General features: G+C 36.7%; 1 protein-coding gene across 3 annotated transcripts in view; it reads right to left on the reverse strand.

Annotated features, from left to right (window-relative positions):
* Nucleotides 1-1,722: 1,722 nt before the first annotated feature.
* Nucleotides 1,723-14,173, reverse strand: part of SPINK5 (serine peptidase inhibitor Kazal type 5) — an 83,517-nt gene continuing 71,066 nt past the window's right edge. For all 3 annotated transcript variants that reach the window (XM_043465058.1, XM_043465057.1, XM_043465059.1), the window contains 3 exons: nt 10,090-10,220; nt 7,910-7,988; nt 1,723-2,023 (listed from right to left, as the gene is read on the reverse strand). In XM_043465058.1, coding sequence (XP_043320993.1) covers nt 2,015-2,023; nt 7,910-7,988; nt 10,090-10,220 — 219 coding nt within the window. In that variant the 3' untranslated portion in view covers nt 1,723-2,014. The remainder of the gene's footprint in view (nt 2,024-7,909; nt 7,989-10,089; nt 10,221-14,173) is intronic.

The following is a 14,173-nucleotide window of genomic DNA, read 5'->3' on the forward strand; positions in this document are numbered from 1 at the left end:
TTGCTTAAGTCTTGAGTGTGCAATAATATAGTCTTTTGTGCATGTAACCTTATGACCATAATCACAATAATGATCAAAGCAGTACAAGGAATTTGCTATTTTTATCTTAATAAAATATTCATAGTGATATAATAAAGTAACTATTTCTCAAACAATTGTGTATCTTGGTCAGGAAAATAGTGTTTTTGGATTTCCCAGAAATAACCAGGAAAGAGATACAATCTCATATGTTCTAGAATCTCGAAACCCATTCTGTATGTCCTGGAATTACCAAAGAAAATAGCAGTGTTGTTTTCTCCCTTTTTCCCCCCTAAAATGGCTCTGTGTTTTCATGCTTGATAAATGATATGTAAGCTGCCTTTCTTTTTTCTTAAATGATATCATGGGAAAAAAAAAAAAAAAAAACCTAGGGAATGATTTATCTTCACTTTAGTTAAAAAGGACAAAGATCACAAAATTTTGCTATAATTGGCTTAGTGGCAACTTATCTAAAAGAAAAAGGACAGCATAATAAATACAAAATTAACTTCCCAAATCCAGGTAAGCCAACTATTCCTGGCACAGCTCTAGAGCTGAGAACAGTTTGAAGCACAATGGGTTCCCCATAGCTTCCTCCATCTGAGCCACCAGGGAAGCCCAAGTCTTTGCATCAGGAAGATCCCCTGGAGAAGGGAATGGCAACCCACTCCAATATTCTTTCCTGGAGAATCCGATGGATGGAGGAGCCTGGCAGGCTACAGTTCATGGGGTTGCATACAGTCTGACACGACTGAGTGACACACACTTTTACTTTCCTCCATCTGTGTTCAGCTGTGTTCCTCCTCCTGATGCTGTGTGTTCAGCATCAGCACAGAATCCGCACATGAACAGTAACTAGGCACAAGCTGTAGCAAGAGTCTGAGCTCGACAGTGTTTCAGCACTGAGGCAGGAGCTTACACATTGTTCTGTCCCACTCCTGTCTAGTGCTTACTTTCTCTAGTGGTTTTCTTATGTCTAATAGGTCACTAGTAGCTTCCGGCTACATGTAGCTCTTGAGCACTTGAAATGTGTCTGGTCCAAATTGCAATGTGCTGGAAGTCTAAAACACATACCAATATCAAAGACTTAGTAACAAAAAGTTTATATTGGTTATGATTATAACATTATGTATGTATTTTTAAATGATAATAGTTTTGATATATTGGGCTACATATTCCTAAAATTTATTTTACCCATTTCTTTTGTAGCTACTAGAAAATTTAAAATTTTCTACTACATAACTACTACTATATTTCTACTCGTCAGTGCTGCTCAGACTTGCATACATTGGTTACTCTTGTTGCGTTGGTCTTCCTCCAGACTACATATGGGTTCAAGGCCCTGATACAGGAAATTATCGAGGTAACATGATTACTATGAGAAATTACTAATTTGTGTCATTGGATGAGACCCAAGTAACTGAGATAGTTAAGCTGTCCGTGGAAATACAGAAGCTAGATAGAGGAGCTGGTAAGGTAACAGTGAAGGTGAAGTTGAGTCATAGCTGGTTGTTTGACTTTAGATAGCTGTTGGCTGCCTAGGAGCCCTTACCTCCTCACCTCTCTTCTAGACATTTCTTCCAAACTCTGAGAGCAACTAGAATTTGAGAAAAGGATTAAAGAAAAGGGTATAGTTAATTGAGTTTCTTAAAAAAAAAAAATTCCTATTATCCAGACTGTGACAAAAAAATCCCAGAAATGGCATTCTGCTGGGTTTACTTTTATTGAACAAGCAATTGAACAGACAGCATTGTGATCAGGAGGCTTCCACAGCACAAACTGGTTAAGATGTCTCTGTGCCCTTAGATCACAGAATCTAGGAGGAAAGAGATGGAATAGACTGAAAGTCAATGAGTCCATTCTCCCAACAGTTCTGTATTGCTTTCTATAGTAAATAAGACGAGCTCTGAAGAATTCTTTGTATATACAGATGGTGAAGGTAGGTGATTCAGAATTGGGGTACACTTTTCCCTCATGGCTTTTATCAACTTTTGCATCATTTGACCTAGACAAGAAGATGAAGAGGTTAGATGTTAGAAACTCAAAGACATTGTAGAAATGCTGGCTATGCATTTATGATTGTAACATAGTCAAAGAAATCCGTCGATTCCTGCATTCTGCCAAGAATACAGGATCTCAAATCACTTTCACATTTTATTTAATTGATTCAATAAGTATTTATGGAGTATCTAATACATTTTACCTATTGAGGTGGATGCAAAACTGACCTCTGCTCTTGATTACTTGTGACCCTCATGATAATGAAAGAAGGAAGGTGTCATTCATATCTTTTCAAAAAGGAAGAAATTGAGCTTCAGAGAAGTTCACTGACTTGCCAAGGTCTAATATTTGATCAGGACTTAAGTCTAATTCCTCTAACAATTAATGCTTTACCATTATAGTTTTAGGCCATAAGCATTTAATTAGCTGTCTTCGTGCCTGACTCATCCATGTATATTCTTAAAATCAACATTTAAAACATTAAGTCAACATTTAAAGTTTTTAAAATGGTAACTGCATCTTGTCTGCTGGTGCTACCTGGAACACTAGCACATTATTATTACAAACTCAAACCTCCGTTTTAGTTCTCACATTGAACCCATAAGGGTTCCTTTGATTTGACTTGGCAACTTATGGTCTTGTTGAATCCTTGAAAATCTTTGTCATGGAATTAAGAATAGTCATTTCTTAATCTCAAAATTGTACTGACATTTTTCTTAATATAGGAATTTCCTTCCAGTGTAGCTAATCTTTATTTAGTTCAGATAATGCCTTTTCTAGAGCCCTCGGTTTTCAGAATGTCCTGACAACTAAAGGCTGGTGGCAGAGCACAAGAAATGAAATCAGGTCTACAGCGGACCCAGAACTTAATTCTAATGAACTTGTGGTACAGGCAGGATTTCTCCCAGGCTGATTTTCTTTAAAATGGGAAAGATAACAATCCCTGCTCTAAATACAGATCTACTACGAGGATGCAAAAGGAAAGAGCACAGGGAGCTCTCTAAAGAGTTATATAAATCTTAGAAGTTACCATATAATGAAAAGTATTTCTTAGAATAGGAAGTAAAAGTTGGATTTTCAGTCTATTTTTCCAGGAAAGTTGTGACTGTCAGGTCTTTTATTCATTCTTGGGATTCTAGACTCTCTTAGAGAATCATCTACTCATGAACTAGGTTCAGGCAATAAGTTTCAGCCTCTAGGATTTACACCCATAATAGTTATCAGAGCAATGCTGGGCCATGACCCACCCATACCACTTTGGTGTATCCAAGATCACATAACAATCATCTAGCCGGAACTGAATAAATGCCCAGGACACCTCTTGCTCTAAAGATTTGTTCCATCAGATAAAACCATAAGTAATATCCGTTATATAACTCTAGTGGAAAGAAAACACCCTCAAATGAAAGGAAGGAACTTACAAAACGTTTTGTTCTTATCTCTGGCAAGATACTTCATTATTTGAATAAAAATATCTTAGTATTATTTTATGGCAAATTCCTTATAAAGTAGTTTTCATCAAGTTGTCTACATGAGATTATAGCAAGGCATGGTCTAAGGTGTGGTCTGTAGGACTTGCATAAAGATTACTTTTACCTTCCTGTTTTGAGATATACGTGACCAGATGTGTTTGTAAGATGGGGAGACAGTATATTCTGGCAATAAAATGAGAAGCAAACCACTAACAGTTTATACGTAGTAAGACAGCAAACACCATACAGGGACTAGGGCAAAAGTTTAAAACCTCTCATTATACATGTGTAAAGACCCAGAGTAGATAAATGATTTTTTAACCCAGAAGAAGAAACAGCAAAGATCTCTTCATTTCATTCCAGTCCCCTGCCTTCCAGCTGCCAGTGTAAAAGCAGAAACACCTAGCTTATAGCTCTTTTGTTTTTCCACTTTCCCATATCAGTGCTTACTGAGTAGTTCTTTTGAATATGGTCTCATCTAGTGTTGCTTGAGATCCTCAAATGTGGTAGAATCATTTTTAATTCCATTATTGTGAAAGCGTTATTACCAAATGCTTAAAAGTATTTACTAAAAATTTTCAGTAACTCGGTGAGAACTTTGGTTTACATTATTTATGTGATTTGCCAAAGGTCTCATACATGAAAAACACCAAAACTCTGAACTTATACTTATCTGGTAACAAAATTTTTCTCTTATTTGAAACTTCCTGATATTTTTACCCAAGTCAAATATCCTCTTGCTTGAGGAGGAGATTACTCATATGCCATCACCAGGGACAACGTTAAACTCAATACAGTAGTTCTCTTTACCCCCGAGGTGTACATTCCAAGACCCCCAGTGGATGCCTGAGACCATAGATATATTCAGTGTAAACTGAATCTCATATATATTATTTTTTCCTATACCTACACACCTATGATAAAGTTTAATTTATAAGTTAGGCATAGTAAGAGATTAACAACAATAAATCTAAAACAGGACATTATGTCAATGTAGTCCCCCCCCCTAAATATCTTATTTCACCGTACCCACCCCTTTTGTGATGATACAATATAATACTTGTGTAATTGAGATGATGTGAAAGAGGGAGGTTTTGTGACATAGCATCAGGCTATCATTGACTTTCTGAATACATCAGCCAGAGAATCATCTGCTTCAAGCGATCCTGTATCATCAAACTGTGATGGTGTGCATGGCTGGATGTCAGGAATCTTTGATAGCAAAAGGTTTTTTTGAGGAAAACTTTTGAAAGGATATTGTAGTTAGAAGTTGTTGCTCTAACTCAAAGTGTTGCTGCAAAAGTTGCAATCCTTTGGTGATCATATGGGTAACTTTAATGCTGGCTTCCATTCAAGGATTATACTCCGTAATTTTGCCTTAATATTTGTGCAGCTTGAAACACTGGCAAATTTTCCTAATGTTTACATTGCTGGTTCTGCTTCAGTTTCTTCTTTGTTTTCCTCTCCCTCTGTTGATGACTTAGTAAGTTCTTCTAGTTCCTCATTCTTGGATACTTGTCAATGGCCTTCAATATGTTCTTCCATTTCATCAAGCACGTCAGAATATCCTTCTCCATCAACTTGTCTTGTCCTGTGAATTTCCTAACTTTTCCATCAATCCCCAGGAAGTCTTTAAAATCATTCACAACTTCACTCCATTAATTTTTTCAGCAAGCATTTACACTTTCTGGTTCTAATTTATCCATTGTAGCTTTGAGGAATGTTTCCTACTGTGTCAGCAGTAGTGAGTGATTTCCAGTGTTTTTTGTCCAAGTGAGGGTCTGCATCAATTGCTGATTAAATGTAATTAAACACCAGGCAGGTGTATGTGACTTTGACAAATTGAATGATGCTCTGATCAAGGGGCTGAAGCAATGAGATTGTATTTAGAGGCAAAAATACAACCTCAATGTTTTTATTTTCATAGCAGATAGACTCAGGATGTCCAGGTGCATTGTCTTTTATTGGTAGTACTTTAAATTCCAACCTTTCCTCTTCCAAGTATTTTTTCACTTCTGGGATGGAGCATTGGTGGTACTATTCCGTAAATAAGATGACTGTCCCCCAAGCTCTCTGATTTTGTTACCAGAACATGGGTAGTTAATATTTGTTCTTCAGAGCAGGTGGGTTATTTGCTCTTCACACTTTGCCTGGCTTAATCCCCTGTGGCATTACTACATAGTAGCAGAGTTAATCTGTCCTCCCCTGCTTTTCTGACTTGATGCCTCCTTTGTGCTTCTGCAAATGCGGGTTCTATTGCACGTCTTCTTTCAGAGGAGCCTGGTCTCACTGTAATTCAAGACATGCTTTGAATGATAGTCTGCCTCTTTAATCAACCTTTCAACTCTGCTAGAAATGTGGCAGCAGCTTCTTCATGGCAGATGCATCCACTCCACTCATTTTTATATTTTTCAGTCCAGACCTATTCCTGAATCTGTGTGACCATACTTTACTCATAGTAAATGGCTTGGCTAATTTCAGGGGATTCCTTGCTGAAGTCTCATTATATAGTCTTAATGCTTTTTGGCCAAAAGCCTTGTCACCAGTCAGAACTCATTTGCTGTTCATGTCTTCCATCCAACAAATATAATGCCTTTTCCATCTTAACTAAGCACTTATCACATAATGTGTCTTTAACTTTTGGCCATTTGAGATGGAGCAGCAAAACTAAAATAAATTTCTTTCTCCTTCTTCACAATTTCATGGATAGAAGATTCATTTTTACAAAAGACCTGAGCAACCTCAGCACATGATTTTTTTTCTTTCCTTATTAAGTTGAGAACTTCCGCTTTGCACATAAAGGAACTTTTCGCCTTCTCTTTGGCATATATGAATTGCCAGTGTCACTACCCTTGCACTCTAAGGGGCATTATTTAGCAAAATAAGGGTCTCTGGAACAAAAGACGGTGATATCACAAGAGTTGATCTGATAACCTAGATAGCTACTAAGTGACAAGGATGTGACAGGGATGTGCTAGACAAAGGATGATTTACCTCCTGGGTGAGATGGAGCAGGACGGTGCAGGATTTCATCATGCTACTCAGAACAGCAAATGATTTAAAACGTATGAATTATTTATTTTTGGAGTTTCCCATTTAGTATTTGTGAACTTTGGGTAACTAAAACCACAGAAAACAAAACCTCAAATAAGGTGAGATTACTGTAACATATGTCAAAACATCCTTCACTTCAGTCGCTCAGTCATGTCCAACTCTTTGTGACCCCATGGACTGCAGTACACCAGGCTTCCCTGTCCATCACCAACTCCTGGAGCTTGCTCAAACTCATGTCCATCAAGTCAGTGGTGCCATCCAACCATCTCATCCTCTGTCATCCTCTTCTCCTTCTGCCTTCAATCTTTCCCAGCATCAGAGTCTTTTCAAATGAGTCAGTTCTTTAAATCAGGTGGCCAAAGTATTGGAGTTTCAGCTTCAGCATCAGTCCTTCCAATGAATATTCAGGACTGATTTCCTTTACGATGGACTGGTTGGATCTCCTTGCAGTCCAAGGGACTCTCAAGCATCTTCTCCAACACCACAGTTCGAAAGTATCAATTCTTCTGCGCTCAGTTTTCTTTATGGTCCAACTCTGACATCTATACATGACCACTGGAAAAACCATAGCTTTGACTAGATGGACCTTTGTTGACAAAGTAATGTCTCTGCTTTTAAATATACTATCTAGGTTGATCATAGCTTTTCTTCCAAGGAGCAAGCGTCTTTTAATTTCATGACTGCAGTCATCATCTGCAGTGATTTTGGAGCCCAAGAAAATAAAGTTTGTCACTGTTTCCATCGTTTCCCCATCTATTTGCCATGAAGTGATGGGACCAGTTGCCATGATCTTAATTTTCTGAATGTTGAGTTTCAAACCAGCTTTTTCTACTCTTTCAATTTCATTAAGAGGCTCTTTAGTTCCTCCTGGCTTTCTGCCATAAGGGTGGAGTCATCTGCATATCTGAGGTTATTGATATTTCTCCCGGCAATCTTGATTCCAGAAACATCCTTATAGGGACTTAAATAAAAAGGTCAATTTTTCATGTTGGAGGACAGTTTAATGCAAAGTAGAAAGATAGAAACTTTGTCTGCTTCTATCCCTGTCTGACCTCCCTTGGCCTCTGTATCATAGATCACAGAAATTAAAAGCTACTCTAAAGAAGTGTTGGTGACATTATGTACATTGCTCATAAACAGTCTGTTATTAATCCCAGTAAACTATAAACATTTAGATGTGTTAACTACTATATTTTTATTCCCACACATTTCAGTAATTAATTATCTTCACAATGAAGATAATTCTGGGGTTACCTGACCTGCTATCATTTCCCTGGCCGGAGAAACATCCGTCACTGAATACAAGGGAACAGCAGCCGAACCACCTGGTTCTAAGACTGAGATTCTGAACGCCAGATACTTACGCCAAGAGGTGTTGTTTCTTTGATGCTGTTATCCTCACACCTTCCTTTACTGCGTATGTATATATTTGTTTGGCGTATTCTAAAACAGAATAGGAAGTTTCAAAGCTGGGAAAACACACAGTTATAATGAAAACAAAACAAAACACAACCAAGCATCAATATGAATGACATTTGGGCATCAAATCAGAACTGAAATCAGGGGTAGGAACTGGTATCTGTTTTCTAGTAGGCGTCATTCAGATTTATTCTCCCTTTTCTGATTTTGCTCCAGATTTATGCCCCAGGCCTGGATCTATTTCATTATATTTCATTCTTCTATACGCTATATATTCATGGAATTGTTGAATGTTAGAAATAAACATCATCTAACACAAAAGCCATTATTTTATAGATAATAAAACTGGCTCCCAGAGAGGAGTTTGACTTTATTTGATATCTATAATGTGACTTGGGGGTTATAAAATAGGATACATTTTACAAAATAAGTTTTACATAAATATATGTAAATTATGTATATATGTTATAAAACATAACCATATGGTCATTGTGAATTTTATTCTTGGAAAGAATCTTAAGATATATGAATTTTAATGCCTTTCTCATAAGAAATATTATATAGCAAACATCTACTTGTTTGCTTTGGTGATAGGAGACTAACTGTCTATCAGGACACTTCATCTGGTCTTTGAACATTGCAAGAGTTGAAATTTCTTCCCTCTAGCTTCTTCTAAGACCTCAGAAACCAGTAATGCTCAATCTTGCCTGTGACAGTCTAAATCTTCTCTTTGTAACATGTACTCTCAGTTCTTTAGCTAAACAATCCGTCTTGAGGCATCCTTTATCAGTATTTTTATCATGGGCGTTTCTGTAATTTCTAAAGTTCCTTTGATTAAAGTATAACTTATTATAGGTTTAAACAGTTAATGGAATGCTTGCAGAGCATTGGTTGGACAATTTAGGGCCTGGCATTTACAGTAAAGAGAAATTGAAGGATTTCTGGGAGGGAATAAGACATATAGTAACATTCATGAATGGTTTTACTCATTCCTTAAATGTTTAAGACATTTAAGAATTAAGATTCCTTAGTTATTAAAACTGTGTAATATCCATGGATGGACTTAAAGAGATTTATGTGCCCACAGATATTATGCATACAGATTTTTAATGTTTCATCATTTTTTCTTTTATAGAAAGAGGTAACTTTCTCCATATTATCAAGGGAATCTTTGATCCCCTTTTGTTTACCTTTGATATAACAGTAGTGTAGTAGACAGAAAAGCAAACTGTATTTAAACCCAAATCAACAAGGTTACAATCCGGTCCGTTCTACTTCCAAAGTGTTGTCATTTTAAACAGATTACCTAGACTCTCTGAGCCTCAGATTAACCTTCTATACAATGAAAATAATACCACTCTATAGTAAGTAGTGAGGATTCAGTAAAACTGAAAACTTAAAGTGTCTTACTTACAGATATAACACATAAAGCACTCATATTCTAATTTTAGTCCACATATATGAACTGTAGAATGTTTTTTTCTTTCATGAGTTAGCTGATTTTAAAGAAATAAATGTAAATTCAAATATCTTTCCAGAATTGAAAAGGAGGATATCAGGCCCATCTTCATATTCTGGCCCTTGTTTTTAGTGTTCTAAGAAGGACAGGATGAACAAAGAGGGACTGAATGTTCCTGAGGTGGGATGTGGTAGAAAAGGCAAGATTTGCCACCATGCCCTTATTTAAAGCCGGTGAAGTGAAGGCTGGAAACAGGTGGAGAATGGAGGGAAATCTGTGACTAGAAGATAGACATTAGAGATTAGAGCCTGGGCTGACTCTGTATAGCAATGATTCTCAACTCTTTTCTCTTTACACACAGTATAGATGATGTTCACACTCCCATGAGTGAACATGGGCTTAGAGAGATTTTCTCTAATTACGTTGTAACCTCACCACTTTTTCCTTTCTCTTCTACTCAGTAAAGTATATGAAAATTTTTATTAAAGGGATACCCATAGATATTCTCTGTTTTAGGCATGAATAAGATCATTCACAACATCTGAATTTTAAACTTATACAATTAGTTGCAGAACTTTGCATTCATATCAATACTCTACTGTGGGTCAACACTATTATCAAGAACCTCTACACTAGAAGAGGGACTTGGTGGACTTGTATACTTACAGATTTTCATGGCAGAGCATGCAGGGATTGTTGTATGTCTGGCCATCATCACCACAGACAGGCTGTAAATTCTTTGGGCAAAGGTAACCCATCCTGGGTAATATTCGGTAATGTTTGCACATCTCAGAATTCTGAACAAACAAAACATAGTAAATTTGCTCAATGGCACTTAAGAGATATGGACTTGGTGAAAACCTCTTGATTTCCTCAATCATGTGTGACTAGATAGTTAGTAAAGGAACTGTAACATAGGTTATACAAACTCATATATTCATTTCATATCACTGTTAGGTAACCTCCTGGGTTTAGCTTCCTTTTTTACTAAGGAAGTAGCCAAACCAAGATACAAGGAAGAAGACAGCAATTAGAAAGCAGAAATCATACAAGGCAGTGCTGTGCTTTCGAGAAGGTGATGGCACCCCACTCCAGTGTTCTTGCCTGGAAAACCCCATGGACGGAGGAGCCTGGTGAGCTGCCGTCTAAGGGGTCACACAGAGTCGGACACGACTGAAGCGACTTAGCAGCAGCAGTGCTGTGCTTAGTCGCTCAGTCATGTCTGACTCTTTGGGACTTCCTGGACTGTAGCCGGCCGGGCTCTTCTGTCCATGGGGATTCTCCAGGCAAGAATATTGGAGTGGGTTGCCATGTCCTCCTCCAGGGGACCTTCCCAACCCAGGGGTAGAACCCAGGTCTCCAGGTTTCCTGCATTGCAGGCGGATTCTTTACCATCCGAGCCACCTAGGCACAGATAAACTGAGGTATGCCCATAGGGAGAAAACGCCTGTGCAGAAAATAATACTTTTTTTTTTTTTGTCCTTTTAAATGAAGACATTGGTTATATACAATCTAGAAAGGAAACACTCAAAATAAATGCTAGGTAATCACATGGATTTTTGAGTTCCAGCTCTGCCACTGACTAAAGAAGTAATTTACCTGACTTCTTTGAGCCTTAGTTTCTCATCTGAAAAACATGAATAGTAATAGCTCTTGCCTCATATTGTTGTTTTAGGGAATCAAGTCAGATAATGCACTTATATGTATACATAATACAGTGTTTGGCACATACTAAGTGCTCAGTATATGATAGTTGTTAGTTTCCTAAGGTAAAAAATACATAAATTTTTCATGTAGAAAAAGGAACATATTTGTTCTTAGTAGTTTTTTGGAAGTGTGTTTCACGATGATGATGGTAATAATAAATTTATTCACCTTAAAAGAAGCAGGAAAAAGGAAAAAACACAGAAATTTAAAAAATAGGATTATGGAAGACAAATTCAGTGGTGTCAATAATTACATTAAGTATTAGGACTAACTACTCCAGATAAAGAACAGAGACTCTTAGTCTGGAGAAACAAAATGACTCAACTTATAATATTTAAAAGAAGTATACTTTATATCTTTATATTTCAACTAATAGGGTGAACATATAAAGGGCAGAAAGTAGATATGTGCAAACACTGATCACCCAAAAGGTGATATATCTATATTAATATCACACAAAGTAGAATTTAGGACAAGAACTAATGGCAGAGATAAAGAAAAGAAGAGGATTTCTAATTATAAAATAATAGATTCCATAATTAACAATCTCAAACATTTATGTACCTACAGTATAGTCTTAAGATAATGAGGCAAAAATTAACTGAAAGGAGAAAAAGGCAAATTTATCAAACTTTATGTTTATATTTAACATACTTCTTTTTGTAATAATACATATTTTGATATTTGTGTCTGTGGTATTTGAAAAATAATATAATCAGCTTGACCTCAATGATATTTGTAGATCTCTATATCCAACAATTGCAGACTACACATTCTTCTTAAGTAGACATGAAATTGTTGCCCACATGAATTGCAGACCACATTCTGGGCCATTAAGCCAGTATTGATAAATTTGAAAATTGAAGTCATAAAATGCAAGTTTTAGGATCACAGTGAAATAATATTAGTAATATATATGATAGCTATGAAACTCCTAGGTATTTAGAAGTTATGCAACACACTTTTAAATAAATCATGACTCTAAAGTAATCAAAATGGAATATAGAAATGTTTTGAACTGAATGATAATGAAAATAAAAAATACTCAGTAGTTAACTCAGTGATTTGAAGGAAAGTTTTAGGTAGATATGTAAATAGAAAAAATCTTAAAATCAATCTAAACCTCCATCTCAAGAAGCTAGCAAATAATAGGCAAAATAAGCTCAAAGAAAATAGAAGAAAATGAATAAATTTATGAAATAGAAAACAGAAGGCCAAATGGTTGCTTGAAAAGATTGATAAACTGATAAACTATTTGCAAAATTGACAAAAGTCAAGAAACACACATTGCCAATATTAAAAAGTGGTGCCTTATATATAGATATTAAAAGGATAATGTGAAAATGTTATGAATAACAACTGTATGTCAATAAATTTGACAACTTGGAAACTAATTTCTGAAACAGACACTGAGTAGATCATTTAATAGTAGTATATCTATTGATAATCATTTCAGAGGTGTAAAGAAGTACTTGCTGATTTGTGTTCTAAAATAATTCAAACATCTAAAGGGACTGCTTTAGCTTGAGGTGAGTTCCATATCAATAGAGATATTCAGGGAGAGTTTAAACAAGCACCTTCTGTAAGTCACTGGCAAAGGTAGAACGGAACCAAGTATATCCTTAATATTTTTCAGGAATCTGCCACTCCAAGGTTGAAAACTACCAAAATAAAGGGTGATAAAGAAGCAAAAAGCAGAATTATGCCTCTCTTTTCTTACACAGTACATCAACTCTGAACAAATTATCCACCTTCAAAATAGACCTAGGATTCAGCTACCTCTTATGACCTCCACTACTAGCACCATAAGCCAGCCTCTCTGGTTACTGCCATGGCTAACTAGCTGTCCAGCTTTTGCTCTTGCCTTCCTGCAATGTATCTTCAATACAGCAGGTGCAATATCCTTTTAAAACAGATCATGTTACTCCTCTTTTCAAAACCTGCATTCGGACTAATAGACAACATCCTTAAAACGGTCTACACAACCTTACATGACAGGGTCTCCTGTTATTTTAGTGACGTCTTCCTGTGTAAGTCTCTCTGAGGTCACTCTGTGTCAGCTGTACTGGGCTTCTTGCTGTCCTATAAGCCCCGTCTCAAGGCTTTGCCATTCCTCTTCCTGGAATGTTCTTCCCTCACTTACATGTATGGAATTCATCTCCCTAGGAGATGCAAATGGCACCTTCTCAGGGAGCTCTTTTCTGTACAAGATACTTAAAATTGTATCTCAGCATTTACTATGTCATTTTTCTATTGACTCACATCATCTGTGATCTATGTTTTTTCAAGTGTAGAGAGTTTTGTCTGTTTTGTTTACGGCTGCAGTTCTCATAAGGCTTCTCTGGTGGCTCGGTGGTGAAAAATCCGCCTGCCAGTGCAGGAGCCTCAGGTTCAATCCCTGGGTCAGGAAGATCCCCTAGAGAAGGAAATGGCTACCCCCTCTAGTATTCTTGCCTGGGAAATCCCATAGACAGAAGAGCCTGGCGGGCTACAGTCCATGGGTTGCAAAAGAGTTGGACACAACTTAGCGACTAAACCACCAGCACCACCATTTTAATCATACACATAGTAATGCTTGAAAAATAACAAGTGCTCAATAATTATTTGTAGCATGCATAAATGATGGCTAAATGACAAGCTGAATGAAGAATGTTGTTCTCTTCTCCAAGAGAAAGCTCAGCTCAAAACCAGGTTACACAAGAATAAGCATGATGGGATTTCTGGTCTGCTGGTGATACATTATTTCTTGACCTAGGTGTCAATATCACAGATGTGGTCACTTTGTAATATTTAGTTGTACACTTATGATAGGTACACTTTTCCTTTATGACTATGATACTGCAATGAAATGTAAAATAACAGATTTTATTATAATAGTCAAGATACACACACACAAACACACATAGAAACAATAGGATATTATTCAGACATGAGAAAGAAGAAAATTCTTCCTCTAACGACAATTTGGAAGAACCCTAAGGATGCTATGTTAAGTTAAATAAGACAGACAAAGAAAGACAAATACTGTACAATAAAGCCAATC

The sequence above is a fragment of the Cervus canadensis genome, chromosome 4 (assembly GCF_019320065.1).
Source record: "Cervus canadensis isolate Bull #8, Minnesota chromosome 4, ASM1932006v1, whole genome shotgun sequence".
Lineage (NCBI taxonomy): Eukaryota > Metazoa > Chordata > Mammalia > Artiodactyla > Cervidae > Cervus > Cervus canadensis.